Raw genomic sequence first — 21,903 nt, 5'->3', positions numbered from 1 at the left:
CCAGGCTCTGTGCTACCACGTTGCATAAGATGTGAGTAGAAAGAAAAAATATCAAAAGATTTCAAATCTTCCAAGGTTCATGAAGCCTTTAAGTGAGATGTGTTTTTCCCTAGCACTCAAGGCCTGTTTATCTAACACGTCGGCATGCTGTCAAAGGTTATTTTGTCATTTGCCTAAAGACCAGCACAATAACTGGAATGGAAACAAAGAGGGACCTCCTGTTCCTCTTGGTGTAAGATTCTCAGTGTGCCTTACCTTCACTGGTGGTCTCAGAAAGCACCTCAGGAATTTTCTAGACCTTCAAGACTTTCAAGCTCATAAAGTTATCCTGAGATACACAGTGCACAGTTTTATTGCTATCACTTTGTCTATGGCTGAAGACATTTTTAATTTCAGTTTCATTACTGAATTGTTACCTTCTTTTAAGCCTTAATGTATTTTACTTTATGTTTCAATGTGTAGACCACAGATGCAAACCCCCCAAAGACATGCAGATCTAAATTAAGAAAACAGGGTGATATTTAAAAAAAGGAAAGTATCTAATAAGGGTCAGAGTTGAAATATTGTGCCGGAAGATGCAAAGACAGGAAGCAATTTACCTAAAGCAATAATAGTCACTCTATGAGTTCTACAATATTTTTTTTAATAAAAGAAATTAACTTGAGGGCAGAGAAACCTTATGCTATTCTCTAGAGAGCTGTATTTTCTTTTCACTGAAATTTGAAGGAAAATTTCAAGTCCAAATAAAGTTGACTGCCTATGGAGAGGATTTCTTGATCTGTATGTCCTATGGCTGCATGCTCTGATGTCAGCCCTTTTAGTTTGAGAAGCTCCCAACACAGATTCATAAATCACAAGCCTATAGTACTGCACTCATGTCTACATGCACAATAAGACACAAAGCAACCGAAACTGATAAGATCTAGGCAAGTTCTAATACTTCCCTCCCATTCTCCCAGCGACCACCTGGCTTCCTCTCTGGAAGGCCCTGGACTTAGAGACTCCACGTGGAATACCATACTTGCTTTTCTATGTCAATAACATGAGTTGTTTACTTCCTTGAGAACTGCAAACTACATGGGTGGAAACGCAGCACCGAGCCAGGTAGCAAGTTGGAACAAGTCCTTGACAAAGGGCCACTAGGACAAGCCTAACTCAAATGTCAGCAGTTTTGGGGGCAATTCATTCTGGCCAAATAATTATTCTTATCTTCAGCCACCCCTTTAAATAATCGCTTCATCTCCTTAAGTATGAAACCAAACCAAATCAAAACCACCCCCAAATTTAAATCTTATTTTCCTAGACCAGCAGCAATTGCAAGCCTTTTCTTTCTTATCTCGCTCTGGCAATTTCACATACTGCATTCAGTTTCATGCAATGACTTCTGTCTGTCTCGTGCCAGTTAAAGTGTTGCTCAAGGAACTTCAAAGTGAACTGAGACCTAGCTGGGGGAGTACAGAACTGTGGAGAAAGAACAGTTTGTAGATCTGGGCAGGGAAGAGAAAAATGCAGAACTCAAGGTAGAGGATCAGCATACAAGGTGCTGGGACAGTTCTTGCATCCATAGCACAGCCTATATACCACAAGCTGGTGTTGGGGAAGGTAAGGAGAAGATGACATGTCCAATTCCATGCCTGAGAAGCTGGAGCAGGCTGGGGACCTGTGCTTGCCAAGTGTCCCATGTGCACTGCAACGCCTGTGGCCTTGCTCCTCTGTTCCCAGAGTGCAAAAAGGAGCGAGGGGGGTGGGGGCTAAAATCTTCTCTTGTCTCAATGCACAGAGAGGTCCCAGAGTTTCAACCAGCTCCTAATAGGAGGCTCCTAAGAGACCTGCTGTTTTCATTTTTATAGTCTGGGTGAGCAGCAGGGTCTTGTGGAAGCTTCTGAAAACAGGCTCCTAGGCCTGCCCCACCTGGAGCTGCGGAATGGGCCTTTCCAGATGGCACCTGGGGGATCTGACGCCAGCCTACGCACACCACACCCTCCTGCTGCACATTAGACAGACGAGGGACCACCTGCACACCTGTGTGAATCTCTAAGCAGAGACTGCAACTGCCCTGGGTTTAGAGGGATTCTGAGGACCTCAGAGAAGCAGCCAAGTCTTCACACTGTCCCCTCGAAGCTGTGGGGAAAGAACACTGGCTCCCCTGTGCCAGTATTTCTCTGTGTTAATTGTCTTAGCCTGTGAAGATCTGATTTCCAGTCAGGAGGCACGTCTAACCGTTTTAACACGAATCGCAGCTTCATGCGCTTGGTGCTCTTTGTTTTTCTGTATCAGATGCTTAAGTTTGATTCACCAGAAAAATCTAGTTCAGACCCCAAAGGAGAGACAGTTCCCCAGCCAGGGCAGCTTGATTCAACCAGAAATGACACTTTCAGATGCTGTGATAAAAGTCTTCAGACACTTCTGCAAACACACAGAGTGGACATTTTCTCAACTACTCCATCCAAACAAAACACAAGAGGCCCTCTCCTTTCTTTCCAAAAATGAATATCTACCTGAAGGATACCGTCTTCCGGGTTCTCACCTCCACAAGGACAAAGCATCCCACACCCACATCAGACTTACAGAGTTGCAAGGTCCAGTTTTGCTCTTCGTTCCTTTCAAGAGATGAGGTCTTTCCCAAATCCCAATCTCCCAAAGTTCTCCCAGATTCCCCTAAACTTGTGATTCCAGAAATGCTGGAACTGATTCTCTTGATGCCAAAGGAAGCCGGATACAGGTCGCCTGATTGATGTGCTAAACAAGCTCTTCCTAGCTGAGTGGTGACAACTGCACATTTGGCAGAGACAACCATGACTTCCATTTCTGAGAGTTTTGTTTTTTGTTAAAAATATAAAAAAAAAAAAGAGAAGAGTTTTGGTTCACTGAAGAGATATCACCCATATTCCGCCCTGTCATTCTGAAAGTCTTCCTCTTTATTTTTAAAAAAGTCACTTTTAGAGGGGTAGGACATGGATTTTTTCCCCCCCTTTGAAAAAGTGTCTCTCTCTCTCTATTTTTTTCATGATTATTTACACTTGGGACAGAACACACATTTTTCTGAATGGTCAGAAGATCCCAGGAGAGGTCTGGGGTTATGGCTCAGTGGTAGAACGCTTGCCTCACATGTGTGAGGCACTGGGTTCGAGTCTCAGCACCACATGTAAATAACTGAATCAAATAAAGTCTATCAACAACTAAAAAAAAAAAAGAAAGATCACAGGAGAGTCTGTCCCTACCCTCACCCCTTGTTACCCTTCAGGTACCATGCTGCATCCTCAGGATAGAGAGGTGCTTAATCCCTCCTGCTCCTTGCTCTTGAAACTTTTATGTCCAATTAGGAAGCTAGAGCAGTAAAAACATAAACGATACAAAAAAAGATGATAAACACCATGATAGATACAGAGTGCTACCTAAGCACAGAGCATAGACTAAATAACCCGAGGGCTCAGGGAAAGGGATGCTTCAGGGGTGGAGTGACAGTTGGGCTGGGTTGCCAAGGATCTTGCCAGGTGAGGAAAGGAAGGTGGTCTTCCAGGTAGAACACAGGTGTGAAGGCACCACACAGTGAGGAATTCTAGAATACGGGGGAAACACAGAGCTCACAATGCTAGTGGGGTGTGTGTGTGTGTGTGTGTGTGTGCATGCATGGAGCTGTTGGGAGCATCCACAGGAGACAGGGCAGCACAGCCAGGCTGGGGTTGGCAGCACAGTTGTTCCTTGCCATAGGCTGGGGATTGGTCACAGGATACCCATTGGATACTGAAATTCAAGGTGTACAAGTCCCTCATATAAAGGTCTTAGTGCTTGCATAAAACCTACCTATATACATATTCTCCTACACACTTTAAATCACCTCTAGATTACTTATAATGCCTAATACCATGTGGATGCTATGGAAAGAGTTGTAATATCATTTAGGCAACAACAAGGAGAAAAGTCTCCATGTTCTGTACAGGTGCGACTTTCCCCCTCGATTCATTCTCCATCCGTGGTTGGCAGAGCCTGCTGATGCAGACCTCGTGCTCGCTGGGGGATGACTGTGTTCTACATTAAGGAGTTGAGATTTTGACTTCAGGGCGATTGAGAGCTACTTGATTATATTACTTGCTTAAGTGACAGAACTAGACTCTCATTTCAAACACTGTGGCTGAGCAGAAGATGAGATGGAGATGAGAGATTCCAGGAAGACAGACCCATCTGGGGCTCAAGAGCCTCAGGTGGAGTGGAGGAGGGGTCTAGGCTTAGGGACTTCTGAGACCAAAACTGACAGACTGTAGTCATGCATGCGCTGGCAGTGACACTGGGGGCAGGTGATGGAGAGTGAGCCCTATCACTGAAACCAGCCCATTCAGGACAGCAATTGTGCAAATGCCTGTCTTCCTACCCTCCTTTCCTGTTTCTTTTGATCCAGTTTTTACTCTTCAAACCTGATATTCAACATATGGTTTTATACTAAGCTTTTTGAAAGGAAAAATCTCATTGCTGTTTATTGTAGCAATGGAAAGTAAAAAAAAAAAAAAAAAAAAAAAAAGCACACTCACGACAGATCCCTAGCCTTTATCTCACATTTGCTCAACGGAAGCACTTGGAGCACACCACAAGGGACAAGTGCAAAAGCAGTCAGTGTCCTAGTGGACCTGGGCAGCAGGTTTAGCCATCATCATCTATGGAATCAGAGCCTTTGGACTTAGTCGATTAAAATGGTATCAGATTTCTTTCATTTCAGTGGTTCTTTAGTTTTTAAAAATTACAAAATGAGATTCTTTTGTGAACATATAACTAAAAGAATTTTTTGTTTCACTAGCTCAGCCCTTGTCTAAGGCGCATCAGGGCAGACCCTGGGAGTGGGACAGGGAGGCTGGCTGCCCTCAGTTCTGCCTGAGGACTGGTTCTCCTGGTGTGAAGCCAGAGTGGCTAAGACATGGTTGGTGCCCAGGTCCAGGGGACAAACTGCGACCTTCTCCGTGAATGTTTTGTGAGGGGTAGAGTGGAAAAGGGGCCCAGAGAAGGGAGACTGTTGAAGTAGGATTGTTTCTTGGGCTGGGGACATAACTCAGTTGGTAGAGTGCTTGCCTTTCATGCACAAGGCCCTGGGTTCAATCCCCAGCACGCCCCCCACCCCCCCAAAAAAAGATTGTTTCGTTGTTTCTCGCCTCTTTGCAAACAAAGTATCCCAGATAAAATGTGTAAGACAGCATGCACAGAAATTCCTCTGGAAAAGCACATAAAATAATAAACATGTAAAATAATGTGATTAACTGACAAACAATTAAATTAAAGACAATGTTATTGGTGATCACAGAAGTGGCCACTGCTATGAATGTTAGTATAACCTCTCTGGAGAAAACTTTGGATCAAACAATTCTGCTACAGGTATTTAAGGAAAAAAAACATAAAAAATATGCATTGGCATATATGAGCAAAGATATACAGAATCTTCATCATTTTGAAAAAAAACTGAATATACACGTGAGTGATGTAAATTGGTGACACAAATTTTGGCACTTCCATGTTAGGGAATATTAGCCATTATAAACTACGGTTTCAGAAGAAGCTTTAATACAGGGACATGCTCAGGATTGTATCACTAAAATCACAGCATGTTTTGTAAGCATGGTTTTCTAAGTTTAATTAAAAATAGATGGCCTTTGGGGCTATAATAATTCAGTTAGAAAGGCATAGCAAAATGTTTCTAGATGACTATCTTCAAATAGGATTGTATGTTGTTTTTGTGCTTTTTTTCAGAGAAATTCACTTAAATTATATGTAATAACTTACATCATAATAAATTTGTGAAAATTTATTATCTGTATGTAGATATCTATGTATATATATATATCTTTGCCTGTGTATATCTGTAATTTTTGATGTAATTCTCCTCTAGCAGAATTTCTTGGTCAAAGGCTTTCTCTAGAGAGATGATACTACTACTTCTTCTTCTTCTTCTTCTTATTCTTCTTCTTATTATTATTTGTGGTGCTGGGGATCAAACCCAGGGCCTTGTGCATGCAAGGCAAGCACTCTACCAACTGAGCTATAGTGATATTTATACTCCTAGAAGTGGCCAGTTCCCAAGATCACCAATAATATATTTAAACAACAACAACAAAATAGTTTACCTATTAATCACATTGTTTTACATATTCATTAGTGTAATTTTCCCAAAAGAAATCTATAAAAATTGTAAGCATAAATTATAATTTAAATTATAATACACAACATGTAATATATTTAACATAGTCAATGTGTTCTTTATTAAAGCAGTTTTTGGTATAAAAAAATTCCCAGACAATTAAATAATTCCTTGGAGTTTTTTTGCAAGAGAATATGACTTACGAAGTTTTAAATATTTACGGGACTGTGACCTTCCCCACAAAGAGCCTTTGTGCTACACTAAGGCTGGGGGCTTTATCAGACGAGCAGCCAAGGTCCCCTCTCCCCTCTGGAGAAGACCCTGAGCTCACTGAGCTTTCCATTGAAATCTAGTGACCTCCCCCGAGGCATGGCTGCTCAGCCAAGGCCTCCAGTTCAGCCAAGGGCTCCTGCTCAGCCACGGTGAACTGTCCAGACTGGGAGCACTGGGAGGGAGAGAGCAAGGGGACTCCCTGGGCTAGTGCAGGGCTGGCAGAGCCAGCAGCGAAGGGCGTCTGGCTAGAGAGGTGGAGTGCTGGAGTTGGGCGGGAGTTAAGGAGTCGCTTAGCTAGCTGTATGGTGACACAGCCCTTGCTCCTTCTTGTACCACAAGGGGTACCTTGTACCACAAGCTGTACCTTGTACCACAAGGAGCAGAGGATAACTGCTGAGTTAGCCAAGAGCCTAGAGCTCTGGGGCTGGAGGTGGCATGGAGAAAGAGCTCAGGATGACCTTGGCCTTGACAGATAGGTAGACAGTAGAGGAGAAGATGGTGGGGAGAAGACACATTGCTTAGGTGCTCAAGGCTTATTCCAGGAGCAGCCCTGAGGTCCATGAGATGGGGACATGCACAGGAAGCCGAGGCCCTTTGAAGCTGCCATGCTGTGGTCATCTGTGGGCTAGGGGAAGAGCCATAAAATTGATGATAGGTAAATCTGGTTGGATTTTGTTGTCATTTTTCATTATTTTCTGGGCTTAGCACAGAGCTGAGAAAAAATGGCAGGTATTCAGTGAATGCTTGCTCTGCTTTTTAAATTTTAAACCTGCACCCTCACCCCCTATCCCCTACCTGGGCTGCTGTTCAGGCTTGCTGCAGTAGCCTTGCTGTTAAATTTAGTTTCATATAACTCAACAACCAGATCACTGCCTCAGTCATCATGCTTTCTCACCTCCTGGAGCTCACCACCGGGTGGGAGAAACATACCTTAGTCTGACCTGCCCCCAGGCATCAAACAGATCGGTGATAAGTACCTCACAGGAGGGCACATGCTTGGTCGTGGTGCTAGAGCTGAGGGATTGGAAAAGGGTATTCGGGAAGTTTCTCTGAGGAAGTAACATTATGGGACCCAAAAGATAAACATGAATCAGTTATGCAAAGAGGATTCCATAGAGACAGAACAACATTTGCAAAGGTTCTGTGGCAGGAAAGTGTGTAATCACCATGAGGGGCTCAGGAATGGGCGTGGTGGTGGCTGCATAGAACTGAGGGTCAGTTTGGTCTACAGGGAGGTCTGAGAAGCAGTCAGGGGTCAATCATGGAGGGCATGATAGGTCATGAAAATTAGTTGAGTCTCTACTATTACCAAAAGTCAAAGGAAAGCCACTGAATAGTCATAACGCAAAAAGATAGGAATCAGCACACAGTTGTTTCAAACTGTCAACCTCGGCCCCACTGGTTAAGTTCAGGTGTGCCTGCTATTACAGGTTGGTCTTCTGAGAAAGCTCCCTCCTTTGAGGGAAAAGCAGCTGGAGAAATGTTTGAAATCAGTCATGGTTCTGTAGAATACATGTCATAAAAGCTTCTAAATTTTATGATGAAATCGTGACTCCTGAGATGTGATACCTTTGTGCAGCCTACAACCTGTAAAACCATACTCAGTGGCCCTGGATCTCCAGGGACCAAAAGTAAAGAGGAAAATCTTTTTCTTCTTAAAGTAATATGGCATGTTATGGCAAATATGATGAGATGCATTTTTTTTTTTTTTTTTGCCTTTGATGGCCTTATGATCAACAAAGCTGATTTTCCAACACTATCTATGCTACCTAGGTTCAAAGCTGGTGGGAAGGAATAACAGGTTCCAAATGGCAGAAGAGGGTGCCTTCCCCAAGGTTAGTTGGATGAGAAAAAGGACTAATAAGAGTTTACACACACACACACACACAAATGACACATTTTTCAGATCTGGGATACAAAGAGGAGACCATGGAGCCAGAAGCTGTTCTGACAGCTTCATGTACACCAGGTGACATGTGCAGAACCTGAGGGTGTGAAGTGACACCAGCCATGTGAGGAAGAGCCCCAAGCTGTGCGGGGTACCCTGGCTTGGTTAAAATGGTAAGCTGTCTTCTACACAAATCTGTCTGAGTGATCTTTGTGCTAACATTCCACTCGGATCCAGAAATCTTGCCGTCTAAGTTTAGGTTCACGAACACTTGTTTTCAAACACTATCGAGAAGCAGCAGCAACAAAATCCTTGTTTATATCACAAAGCATCCTAGACCTGATCTATGCACTGAACTCAATAGCCAGTTGCATTCTGATTTGTTTGGAGTTTCAATTTTTTTTTTTTTTTTCTGAAATGAAACGCCTTCCCCTCGCAGATGTTTCCAAAAGATGCTGAGAAAAATATGGAAAAGAGTGCACTGAGGTCCTTTTCCATCCTGGTGTCTATCCTAGTCTCCGAAGTATTTCTCCTCTGATCCTGACACCCATGTCTTCAGGGAAACCATTCCAAAAGAGCAGCCTGGGAGAAACCAGAGTCACACTTACTGCTCTTTGGATGGCGGATGAGCTGGTCCCTTCCTCCTCTTCCCCGTCTGGCTCCTGGTCTTCATTGTCGGTCCATGAGGACACATCCTCTATCGAGCTGGTCAAGTCAGGCAGACTCTTAGAGGTCAACCTGAGGAGGTCCTCTGCAGAGCTTTCCTGTGGGGATGCAAGGAAAGGTCCAGGAATTACCCCCTGGCACCAACCAGTTCTGCTGACCACCGCTGCTTGGGCAAAGCCTGAGCTTCCTCCTTTTGGATCATCCTGGAGGCATCTTCTCTAATAGCCTTGATTATTTATTTTTTCCCCTGCGTGTATGTCTAACTTCACTTGTCTGTTTGCCCTGCCTGTATGAGTGTTCCTCCCACCTAACACCATCTCTACCCATATCCATGTCCCCAGACCTAGCACAGAGCTCAAATATCTATGACCCCCTCCTCCCTGCCCTGCTACCATCTTAGCAGCATATGCCCGTTAGAAAAAGATTAGATTGTTTATTGAATCAAAATGCCAACTTGGAGACACGAGAATGGTTTTTCAATGAAAGCAGCCCTTGAACAACCTATAAAGGTCAACAACAATTCAAAGAATCAGACTCCATTAAGATCAGACTCCAAGAGGCTTCATCAGCCCAGCCCTCTGCTCCTCTGTGCAGAGAAGGTCAAAGCAGGCTGTGGGATGCAGGTGAGATCCTTAAGTGCTCATGGAAACGCCAACTGCAAATGAGGACACATGGCAGTCTGGCGCCCTCCTGGGAAATGCCACAAATGCGGGGCTGGGGTCCAGGGAGGGAGGGGTGCAGCGGCAGAGCCGCTCAGAGGCCAGTGAGAAACTGTGTTCTCTCCCTTCCCTCCCTCACCAGCCACTTCTTCAGGGAAGGAAACAAGTGAAAGTTTTCATCATCATATGCCTTGAGGTTGACAGAATAGAAGACAAAGAAAAAACAAAAACAAAAACAAAAAACACCCACATTCAACACTGGACTTTACAAACCATAGTGCTTGAACACCTAATGACAGTGGCATTTGTTACTCGTTTGATGCTGCTTCCACCTTTAAGGAACCTAAAGAATTTTCATTGTAGATATGCAATTTGTGAATATTATGTTGTTAGTTCTTAACCATGGAAATGAAAAAGTGACTAAATAAAAGGTGAGTTGATTTCTGGGATGTCAACTTTGCTAGACTAGTAACAGAAGAAGGTAGCCACAGGAAGGAACGATCCACAGCCATGAAAACGGGGGCGGGGGGGGGGGGCGGCTGTAGAAATCACCTCCTGGGTGGAAAGGCAGGATCTTACAGCACCCTGCTCCTTGAACGAGCCGATTAAAATGACAGTAATGAGCATGATATTAATGAGGCATGTAATAATGAATTAGAGGTAATAAAGTCACAAAGCCAAATGCTCCTCCACTGCTCAGGGCCCTCTCCATCTCCTACAGTCTCCATGACATCCTTGTGACGTGGTCACTGATTCTTACTGTATAGAAGAAAAAACTGAGGCTTGGAGTTGCAAGGATGTGCCCAGGAAGCATGGCTTTTCAAGGGCTGTGCTGGCACTTAATTCTAGGTGGTACTGCCCCCAGTGTGAACCCTGTTTCTTTGTGTTTGACTCCATTTAAAAGAAATGTGCCCAGCTGGAAGGACACACCACTTAGTGGATTATATTGTTGGTGACATTATCAAAATTTCATCTTTTTCTTCTCTTTATTTTTTTCCTGGGTTTTCTACATTAGAAATAATAAAAATCTACTACTTGGTTATAAAAATCAGGACTAAAAAAAAAAAAGAGTGAGAGAGAATTCTGTATTGCTATGTAAGGCTTCCAGAAATAGCAAAACTAACTTGGAAATTCTGAGTTCCTTCAACAAAGACTTTATAAGCTCCTACTATAAACATATAACCTATTTGCGCAGAAACATGAGACAGCCTCTCTGCTGTAACTGTTGTATTTCCCAAACAATGCCTTAAAATTTTGTGACAAGGTGACTATTACCTAGAATAACAAGGATCTACTGTGTGTGTGGCATTCCCGGGGAGCGTGTGTGGAGTGTGCTGGTGGAGTTCAGAAATAAAGTTTGTTCCTGCTTCAGTGGCTCGTAATTTGTGCCCAGCCAGACTGCGGCATGTGTGTGTGTGTGTGTGTGTGTGTGTGTGTGTGTGTTTGGTACTAGGGATCGAACCCAGGGGCGCTCTACCACTGACCTCCAGCCCGGGCTGGTTCTAAAGTTGCCATCCTCCTGCTTCAGCGTCCTGAGTAGCTGGGATTATAGGTGTGTGCCATCATGTCCAGCAAGACATTTTACATTTTTATTATTCTTTATTCAGCAAGTTAGAAGCTTCCTTCATTCAAATATAAAGACAACAACAAAGTCAGTGGATTATCTCCCCTTGTTAGATACAAAAGAGGAACAGGTACCCAGAGGAGCCTAAAGTGACACTTCTTTTCCCCCTAATGGATGAACACCTTGGCTGGTGGAGGCTGAGGTTAGACACCAGCAGCAGTGGCGACTCTGCAGTTCATTGTCTAATTGCAAAAGGGGCCCAACCACGCCTTTGGGATCTGGGCTGGATGCTCAAGAGCCGGAATGGCCACCCATTCTTGTCGTCCGCACCCTGCTCAGCCCTACAAGAACCCAGCAAGGGTCCCTAAAAGTCAGTGCCTCTGGCAGGAACACATTACATTTTTTCCTAATACCATTGGCTCTGGGGTCCTTTATATTTTATTTGCTTGAAGGGCAGCATGGTGTATGAGAAGCAGCATGAACTTTGAAGTCTGGAGGACTCGGCATAACCCTTGGGTTTGCTATCTACTGCCGCATGACCACACGCAAGTTAACTGGTGTTTCAATTCCATCCTTTGAATAAAAAGAACCCATACCTGTATAATGGGATGTGTACTCTTAAGAATCCCAGGAGATTAGATAATAGGTGAGAAGCCCCTGGCAGTGTCCTCTCTTCCTTTAAGGTGGTGCGTGAGATCAGAGACCAGGCATCCCCTGGGAACTAGTTTTCAGAGCCCAGCAGATCCCCCTTCATTATTAGCTCTGTGTGTGAGGGGCCCTTTTTGTTTTAATATTATATATTTTTTGTTTGTAAATAACAGCTTGATGTAGAAAAGATGTCCCTCCTTCCTTATTTTCCAAACTAGCTGAAAAAAATTAGGCAGCATTGAGATGAAGGCTTGGTGACACACGGTACAGAGCTCAGGCAGGACCCCAGGTTCTCGAGCTGCAGCTGTGGGGAGGGGAGCTGTGCGTTCGGGCTCTGGTAGGTCTGTCAAAATGAGGAAATTGTTTCCTCTTCTCTGGGGCAGCATTTCCCTCCAGGGGCCTTCGGCAGGCTGACAGGGGACATCCTTAGGACTGCTGTCCTTCCTTGTCCCCAGTGAGGGGTATAGACAGCCCTTAGGCCGGCATTGTGTGTGGAGCTCCGGGGACTTAGGATACCCTGGAGGACCCCATGGAACTTCTGGAAGGGGAGGAAAGGACCTAGAATGGGCTCAGCTCCTGCCTCCAGGGCCTCAGATGTCTGCATTTCCGACTGAGCCTTCACCAAGGCTCTGCATATTGGAAGCCTGAAAGTCCAGTCAAGGGTCTGGGGTAAAAAGTATAAAGGAATAAAAGCAGATTTTTTTTTTCAGATAGCTCCAAGTATTCTTCTAATACTGGTTAAACACAGTTGACTTTCAGTACCTCTGGGGGGTTGGTTCTGCGACACGCTCCCCCATACCAAAATCCAAGGATGCTCAAGTCCCTTTATAAAATAGTGGATGGCATATCACCTACACATCCTCCCGCGTACTTCAGATAATCCCCAGGTTACTAGTCCTTCCTGCAGATGCAGAACTTATGGATAAGAGGCACCAATTGTATTCCTCTAATCAGCAACCAATCTTGGAATCTAACTGGGAATATATATATATAAACCTCCGATGCAAGGTTCAAAAACAACAGGGATGATGGGAAAAGAATCACCCTGACCAGCAACAGCGTAGTGTGAGAAGGGGCTAAGGCGCACAAGGCCTCACACCCCGTCTCCCTGCCAGAAGTGGAAGGAAGTCCCGAGGCTCCATTCACCGATTGCTCATTCACAGGGGACTCTTTCCTAGTCTCACCAACAGCACAATCAGGTGACAGGAAGGAGAGAGGTCAGTGCCTCTCTTTCTCATCAGAGTTGTGGAGCCTGCAGGCTTTCTCTAGCACTTGAAGACTAGTGACCAGGGCTGGGGGAGTGGCGCCGATGCTGGGGGCCTGCTGATGGCCAGATGCTGATGGCATCACGGCCCCTGCTAAGGAAGCTGGGCCTCACTCTCCATCTGTGGAACTGGGAGGACGGAAAGGCGCAGGGTGGAGGGAGCAAAAGAGCCCCCAAGGCTTCCCCCAGCGAGGCCTTAAGAAGCAGGCCCCTGGCCTGCCCATGGAGGACCCCGTGTCTTCTTTTCCTTCTGAACTTGAAGATACAATCCCCCACCTCCCTCTTCCCTGCCGTCCAGCTTTCCATACCCCCTTCCTAGTTTCTCCAGGGAGGACTGCTTCTCCCTCCACACTGTCCTTCCTTACACCCCACTGTTCTTACCTCTTCCTTAGTCCTATTATTATCTTTTCACCCTGCAACATGGGACTTTAAAGACTCTCAAAGAAAAGCAAAACCAATGGAATGTACTTCAGCTAAGGAGGGCCTCCACGTTGGCCTGCCCTGCGGATCAGGGCCCAGGGTCAGCGTGGGCAGGCACATCCGCACCCGGGTGTGGCAGGGGGAGGGCTCGACGCCGAACCCACCACCACCATTCGAAGTTTTTTCAAGAACTGAACGAAACTACCTACCTTGCTGGCCACGACCAGCTGCACCATTCCGGTGGCTGAACGAAGAATGGCCACAGCTTCCTCATGGGAGAGCCCGACCAGTAAGTGACCATTGATTACCAGCAGCTCATCTCCCAAGGACAGTCTGCCATCCCTGAGGAAATGGAGATGAAAAAAAAAAGATCCCTCATCAAGATGTCCTGGGCCTGAGAAGGGTCATTCTCCAGGAGCCAAGGGAGGTGGTGAGAAGGGACAGTTAAAGTCAGGCTACAGAGGAAGAGGTGACAACCAAAGACAGTCTGGGATGGAACAGCCTTATCTTTTGAGTCCAGATTCCCACTAGAGGAGGGAAAATTTCTAGGATTTCAGCTTTCCCCCATTATTGACATCGGTGTCCATGAAGCACCCAACTAGGTGGGGAGGGGGACAGAGAAACCCAGACCCCAGGGTTTTGGGGAAGTCAGGTCATCCGCTTTCTAATCCTGTCATCTTGTCCCCACAGCCAAGTCACTGAGCTCAGTCCAGGGCCAGCAAGGGTATCCTAAGCCCATCCCAGCCTTCCCTTACCCACAGCCCCTTCTCTTCCCAGATGCGGGACCCTCACCAGGTTTCCTCTGGGGAACCTGTGACCACCACGCTCTATGGTCTTGCCTTCCCCCCACCCCCAACAAGGTTACAGGACCTTGGCCGGGAAAAATCTTTCCACACTTTTGTTTTTAATCATTGGATCCGTACAACCAAGCTTCCTAAGGAGAAGGGTAAATCAAAATAATAAACTTTAATTTGCTATGGGAGGTAGCAGACCTGGCCTGTAAACATGGGTGTACAAACATTTTCTGTTTCTTGATTTCCTTTAAATTAAACTATGGTTGATCCAGAGCTTCCTTCCTGGTGGGCTGGAAGGAACCTCTGCTGTCCCTGGAATTGTCTCCTTGGGACTCGGGGCTCTCAGTGGCACAGTGTGCCAGGACACTGGGCAGGCCTCTTCCATGGGTTCCAACTGGGCCTCCAAGGGTCTGGTATCCTGAAATCCCAAAGGAGCCACAGATGGCTTCAAATCTGATAAGGTAAACAAACCCTCACCTAGGGTTTACAGTGCCCTGCAAACGGGCCCCCAGGGGCTGCTGTGGGCAGATCCAGCCAACTCTGTTCTCTCTAGTCTAGTGTCTGTCTGTCTGTCTCTCTCTCTCTCTCTTGCTTTCTTTCAACCAACTTCTCTCCTTTCATCCTTACCTCTTGTCTCCATCTGTTTCTCTCTGTCGCCTTTCTTTAGGACATACATCATACTCTTTTTATTTTTATAAATTCAGGCTTTAACAGAAGACAGGAGGCAGCACAGACATCTGACAGCCTTATTTGCTGTCCTTCAAAAATCCCCGAAGCATGGGCTGAGGATATAGCTCAGTTGGTAGAGTGCCTGCCTTGCATGTACAAGGCCCTGAGTTCAATCCCCAGCACCCCAGGGGGGAAAAATATCCCTGAAGCGCAGAAATGCTAAGGGCACCTCTGGTTGCTTGAAAAGGCAGAAGAAGGGAATAGAAAAATCATGGAGGAAGAAAACCCCTAAGAATCTCAAGACTAGGAGTGTGGGTGGACTCCCTAGGTGATCCCGAGGAGAGGGATTCTGGTATAAAAGAATCCAAGGGCTCTGGCCAGTGTCCCTGGTCTTGCTTATCTATAATACCCACAAGACCAGCCTCAACCCAGCCCCTTTCCTATTGCACTCTAATTTCATTTCTCTCTTCTCCTGTTATTAGCCAGAATGTCCCACTTGGGAGTCAACACCCCGGAGCAAAGCTAGACATACAACTCCATGCTGAGAATGAACGGAAAATGATGAGAGCCATTAGAAAGGGTTCCGGTGGGAAACAGACAAAACACAGTTTCATGCAAAGCTTATCTCTGGGCACAGGAATTTCCTAATTGCCAACTTGCCAAAGATAGACTAGAACCTAAGCTTAGGATTTGTGGGAAAATGGCTACCTGGTGGGAGTTCATTAAAGCATGTGTCATCGGGAAGTCTGGTAATGCTCACTTGGTTTAAAACCATGTCAGGTTTTAATCTTTCAATAATTCCTATCACCCAGAAAACTGACAGTTGTAGCTAACCTTTCTCTACTTTAGTTATTAGCTTCTTCCTCTCTAAGAGGATTCAGAAGCAGGAAACGTTTTGCTACTGTTTCCTGGTCCTCTTCTTAATTTTGCATTCTCAGACTAAATGCCTCTAGCTCCTTCAACTACATCTCATGAGACATACTTGAGTTCCCTCTCATTCTTGGGCAGGCTGATCCTGCTCTGGTCATATCCCCCTTAGAATCAGGGTGCCTGGACTGAACAATTCCAGATAGATAAAAGACAATCTCCTCCCTCATCAGTGACTTTCTCTTTCTATACTTACTCTGCACATGTGGGAAGGTAGCACCTGCACCCACCCCGCCATGCCTCGAAGATAGTAGGCACCCTACATGAATGGAAGCAATTAGCAGGGCAAAGAACATGCCTGATATTTTGGTCGAGCTGCATCCCTCACACTCAAATTGACCTCCTTTTTTTGCATATGCTCTAGCCAGTGCTTCTTCTTATGTCCGATGATTGTTCAGATTAAAAAATAAGCTTTTAATCATGAACTGTTTTCAGGTCACATGGAAAGGAATTCACGTTTATTTCTTTCCCTTCCACATCTGCCCAACAGACACATGTGCATTAAGTGGGTGTGAAATCCTGATTGACTTGACAAGGGAAGCCCTAGTGCATGAACTGTGGTCACAGTGGAAATGAATCGCTTTCCTGAGTTATCAGTCACAGTCTCAGGGAGTTAAGACGTCAGGGATGTGGTGTTCTGCTTCCCAGCATATTCTTGATAAGTAACCACATATTCCATAGTACCAGCCTCCAAGAAGTCGGATCAATAACATCTGCTTGAAACTACATCTGGTGTAGAAGGAAACCCAACCTTGCCTCCGAGGTTTGGAGAATCCTGCAGTCTCCTCACCAATTAGCCACTTCCTGTGCTCAGAGAGGTGTGATTAGCACTGTTCTTGCCTGATTTCCTCCCAGGCACCCACAGGATCTTTATAAACTATAATTATGAGGACTTTGACCAACCGGAAGAGGACAAGCACCCAGGAAAGGGGAGGGGAGGACAGGAGACAGAGAGACAGGGGAGAGTTATCTAGTCACCTGTGAGCGGCACCTCCTTCCTTCACTTGAGTGACAACGATAGCGTGAGGTGAGCGCTTTGATCCTCGGCCTCCACTAACCTGAATTCCCAGCCCATCTGATTCTTTGAGCAGCTCCATCTTCCATATCCGACCAACTTCCTCCTTAGAAGAAAAAGTGAACATGCGTGAAGGACGCTAACAGACATGTGGCACCGACCCGGAGAACAGAGCTGTCATGTCTCGCCAAATATCCGTCGCTCAGCAAGAGCCCTCCCAGCTCATCCCAGAAGGAAAAGCTCCTGTGGACTGGACCAGTCTCTGGCTGGCAGTGCTGTCCAATAGAACTTTCTGTGATAGTGGAAATGTTCTGTTTGTGCCACCCAATATGGAACCACTGGCCACAGGTGGCGATGGTGTGTTTGAATGGAGCTGGTGGTGACAGAGGCCCTGAATTTTTAATTTCACTGAATTCTAATTAAATTTATATAGCCACCTGGGGCTAGTGGCTTTGACATTGGACAGCCCAGCAAGTGTGGTTACTGAATTCCTGACCAGGGTCCTGTTAAATGAAACTGCTTCTGCCTGAGACCTACATGCCACTCTGTAGGTACACAGTGGCTTTAGTCTGAATCCTTTTATTTTTCATAGCTACTAATTAATAAAAGAAGAAAGATCATGTCTTGGCCTCAGGAGACTTCAACTAGTTTGAACCTAGTTCTGCCATCTGTAACTTATGAGTCATGTAATGCATACAAGTCTATTTCCTTGCCCCTAACATGAGAATAAGGATTGGTATTTCTAGGTTGGCTGTTAGGGTTAAATGAAATATTTATGGAAATAGGTGTCAGCACAACACCTAGCAGTTACATAATGAATATAGGTAATCATATACTATTTTTAAAAAATGTTTATTTTTTAGTTGTAGTTAGACACAATATCTTTGTTTTATTTATTTATATGTGGTGCTGAGGACTGAACCCAGGGCCTCACATAAGTGCTTGGGACCATAAGTGTTTCAGATTTCAGATTTTTTGGGGGGGGTGTAGTAATAGTTGCATATACATAATGAGATATCTTTGGAGGAGACCTAAATCTAAACAAAAATTCATTTATGATTCATATGTACCCTATACATATGGCCTGAAGTAATTTTATACAATATTTTTAGTGCACCTGTGTTTTGACTGTGATGTATTACATGAAGTTAGGTGTGGAATTTTCCAATTGTGTCGTGAGGTTGGTGCTCCACAGTTTTTGTATTTTGGAGCATTTTGGAGCATTTTGGAGATTTCAGATTTTCAGATTAGTGATGCTCAATCTGTACTTATATGAACATATGCAATTGTGCACACACACACATATATGTATGTTTAAAGCATATTGAATTCAATCCAAATGAGATCTTTGTATAGAAAATTAATGTTGATATCAACTGTTGGTTCATAGGATTGGTGACACGGGTCTACATGCTCATTAAATACATTTAAAAACTGTTCCAACACCTATAACAATCTGTCATTTAAAAATATTTTAAAAACTAATAAATGTCTTTTAGTTATCGGATTGCTGATAGCTCCTCTGCTTTGGTTAATCCTTCCCTTTGATCCTTATTTTATTCTGAGGATGCAAGCATACTCACTGCAAACTCATTGAATTCTTTGAGATACTTAGCTGTTCAGAAAAATGAAAGCAAAATCTTGAAAAATGATTTATTTGGGGGGTCTTAATCTAGGCTCATCCCTGTAGTTCTTTTTAGTCCTGGGTCACAATATATTTCTCACCATATAAAACAAAAGCTCTATGTTTTCTTCATCTATCATGAAGGCCCAATGGAACCATCGCCCCCTAGAAATAGGCAACCTGCCCTTTCAAGCTGCTTGCAAAGGAGAAAGAATGTGAAGCATTTGGAAAATCTGAAATACACACTGTCAGAAACTAAAATGAAACTTTATGCAATAGTGAAAAAACCAGATGTTGAGCAGTCACTGATGTGCAGCAATAGGAATGTCTGGGGAAATTATTAGCAGACAGAGACCTGTTGGATCCTATACTTTTTCTAGCACAGTGCTGCTCGGTGGGACTCCGTTATTCCAGCAACAGGCAGTGGTGCCAAGTGTCTCCTGCATCCTCTGACCACAGACAAATGAAGCTTGTCTGGCCAAATGTAACTTCAGAAGTCACTGGCTTACCACACTCGTTCATGAACTTGTCATCGATCCCTATTTCATCCAGTAGTCTCACTTTGGACTTCACAGTTTTTGGTTTGCTGCCTCTGACCTCTGGAACACCTTTCTCTTTCCCATTCAGAAACATTCTCCCCTGGACGTTAAAGTGTCTTGTTGCCCCACTACTTCCAGAAAGCCATTCTTGGAAATCAATGTGATCACCAAGATGGCAGCTTTCAACACTTCTAATATAAGAGACTCCAATGCCTGGTGGATATCACCAAAAACAACACATTCAGGAGGGCTGATTAGTTGTCCTGGCTTGCTGGGTCTCCCACGCCAGAATCTCAGACAGCCTGTGGCTGTCTCCCTGGGCCTCATGGTGCAGTGAGAGACACAAGAGCAGGACAGTGGCTTGACCTGTTTCTTTCTATGGAAGAGATATCATGGTTCCTGGGTTCTAGCAGATGAGAGACAGTCCTCCCTCCCCAGCACAGAAAAGCTGGGCAACTCTTTCCAAACAGCACCAAGGTATGTAACTGGAGTCCAGAAAGAAGAAACTCTTTTATTTAGATTGAGCCCCAAAGTAATAACAACCTATCTACCTCCATTACTAGTTTATGCCATTATTTCCCCCCCACACCCGTTTACTCTCCTCTTTTATAAACAGAGCCTGTATGATTCACGGTGGGTGCAATAACACTAGATATGCTCCTTTTAATTTTAAAATGCTTTTAGAATTAGAACCTGTGATAAGAAACTTGCAAAACTATGTTCATGTAGGTAGATAAATGACCTAAATGTTTATTCTGGCAGAGGAGTTCAAGACAATTTTCATCAAGAGCACTAACAAACCCACTTCACATCCTCCCCTGTCCCAACACATTTACAGCAAATTAAAAATAAGTAAGAGGGCTGGGGTTGTGGCTCAGAGTTAGAGCGCTCACCTAAGTGTAAAGCCCTGGGTTCGATCCTCAGCACCATATATAAATAAATAAAAATGAAGGCATTAAAAAAATAAAAAATAAAAATAAGTAAGATAAAACATATATTGAATACAAGTGGCTTCAGAGGGTAGAAAGGACAGTCTGTAATATCTCTAACTATTCCAGTAAAAACCCAGATCTCCTTCACTTTCGTCCCATGATATGATTTTCTCCCTATAAATGAAAATAGAAATTTTTAAGGGGAATGTTCAAAGAAATCAATGCCAAGTTTCCTTGCCTTGGGATTTCTTGATCATCTAATGAAGGAGTTCAGAGGAATAGAAAGGAAGACACAAGCAGCAAGAGGCAAACATTATCAGTTTTAATTGCCAGTATTAAATTGAGTTGCCTATAGCAAAAGCAATGTTCAGTTAAAAATAAAACGAGTGTCTGAAGTTTATTAGGCTAAAGCTGGTACTGGTCCAAAACAAACAGGCTAACTTAAATATAACAATATTAAATATATTTTCAACTGCCTTCTTACAATTCCACACGGGTATTTAATTCACACCTCAGTACAGTCAAAACAAAACTCTTCCCCTCCTACTCCTGGCTGTCTCATCTCAATGGGAACAGGACTGTCATCTACTCAAGCTACAGAGGATATGCAAGCCAAAAGCTCATGAGCATGCAATTTCTTATTCCTCCTATTTCATTTCCAACATCATAGCCATGTGAGGCATCTGTAGGTTCTATTCCCCAAACAGATCTGCTTCTGCTCATCCTCCCCATAAGCACCCTATCAAAGCCACCAGCATTTTCAGCGTGGTGACCATGATAGCCTCTGATCTGGTCTCCTGTTTCATTCTTCACCTCCTATAATGCACTGTTCTCCATTAAACACCCAGGGGGGTGATTAAAAAGCACAGGATAAGATGCACTCAGCGTAGATGCTCCAATGGCTGAAGTGACTCCCCACAGACCAAAGGGGAAGGTCCAAATTCTGGGATGGCAGCTGGGCACCTTTGTAAGCTGGCCCTGTCCACTCTCAGAATCATCTCCTGGCACTCGGTTTCTTCACTCCTGGGACACTCTGTTGTTCCTTTCTTAGGACTGCTGTCTTTGCTGGTTCCTTCCTGGGAACATTCTGAGCCATGATTTCACAGGGCTGCCGTCTCCTGACTCTTGGGCTCAGCTCAAACGTCACCTCTGTAAGGAGGTCCTCCTTTGCTGAAACCCAATATCAACTAGCCCTCTACCTATGCCACTGCCCAGCCATCGTGTACTTCACCCGTTTAGTTCATTTACATTTGTCCCCTTTGGACCTTATGATTTGTTGCTTATGTGTTGTTGACAGTCTCTTCTATGGTATAAATACTACAGGACAAGGAACCTTGTTACCTCATTTAGCAGTGAAACCAGATCTTCATCTTCATCCATTAATGATTATTTCCCCATAATTGAAAGTAAAAAAAATTTAAGGGGAATGTTCAAAGAAATCAGTGCAGGTTTCCTTGTTATCAGTATAACTGATAAGGAAGCTAGTTGTCAGTACAACTGAAGACTCTCTACCCTCAGGAACAGAGTCTTATCACATAATATCAATATTCCACAAATACGATGGAATAAACAAAAAGGAACATTTATCCACTAATGCAATGGTTCTTTGGACAATTGAGACTGTTAAGAGGCTGAACCAGATGTGAGACCTGTGTGTTCGCCAACGTTCAATGTGTGAACACCGATCCAGTTGTAGAGACAACTGAGTTCTGAAACAGACTATGTCTAGACAGATGGTTCGGGCATTTGTTTTCTCTTACATTGGCTTAAAGGGCAATGAAACTTTGTTAGCCTTTTGAGAAAAAGCCAAACCACGAAAAAGGGGGTGCTGTGGACTTCTGAACTAAGGTCGTCAGTGTTACCCTCTCCTGCACGCTGCCAACTACTGTGTAAGTCCACACGT

The 21,903-nt window shown here is 44.4% G+C and overlaps 1 protein-coding gene across 6 annotated transcripts in view; it reads right to left on the bottom strand.

The window, feature by feature from the left end:
* Pdzd2 (PDZ domain containing 2) overlaps nucleotides 1–21,903 on the bottom strand; it is a 234,553-nt gene that overhangs the window by 74,066 nt on the left and 138,584 nt on the right. For 5 of the 6 annotated variants that reach the window (XM_076857333.2, XM_076857334.2, XM_076857336.2 and 2 more), the window contains exons 3-5: nucleotides 16,869–17,011; nucleotides 13,710–13,842; nucleotides 8,888–9,043 (exon numbers count right to left, since the gene is read on the bottom strand). In XM_076857333.2, coding sequence (XP_076713448.2) covers nucleotides 8,888–9,043; nucleotides 13,710–13,842; nucleotides 16,869–17,011 — 432 coding nt within the window. The remainder of the gene's footprint in view (nucleotides 1–8,887; nucleotides 9,044–13,709; nucleotides 13,843–16,868; nucleotides 17,012–21,903) is intronic. The other variant, XM_076857335.2, reaches the window with a different exon arrangement.

The sequence above is a fragment of the Callospermophilus lateralis genome, chromosome 5 (genome assembly GCF_048772815.1).
Source record: "Callospermophilus lateralis isolate mCalLat2 chromosome 5, mCalLat2.hap1, whole genome shotgun sequence".
NCBI classification, from domain to species: Eukaryota; Metazoa; Chordata; class Mammalia; order Rodentia; family Sciuridae; genus Callospermophilus; species Callospermophilus lateralis.
The sequence above is the reverse complement of the archived record's forward strand: the minus strand, read 5'-3'. Positions and strand labels throughout refer to the sequence as shown.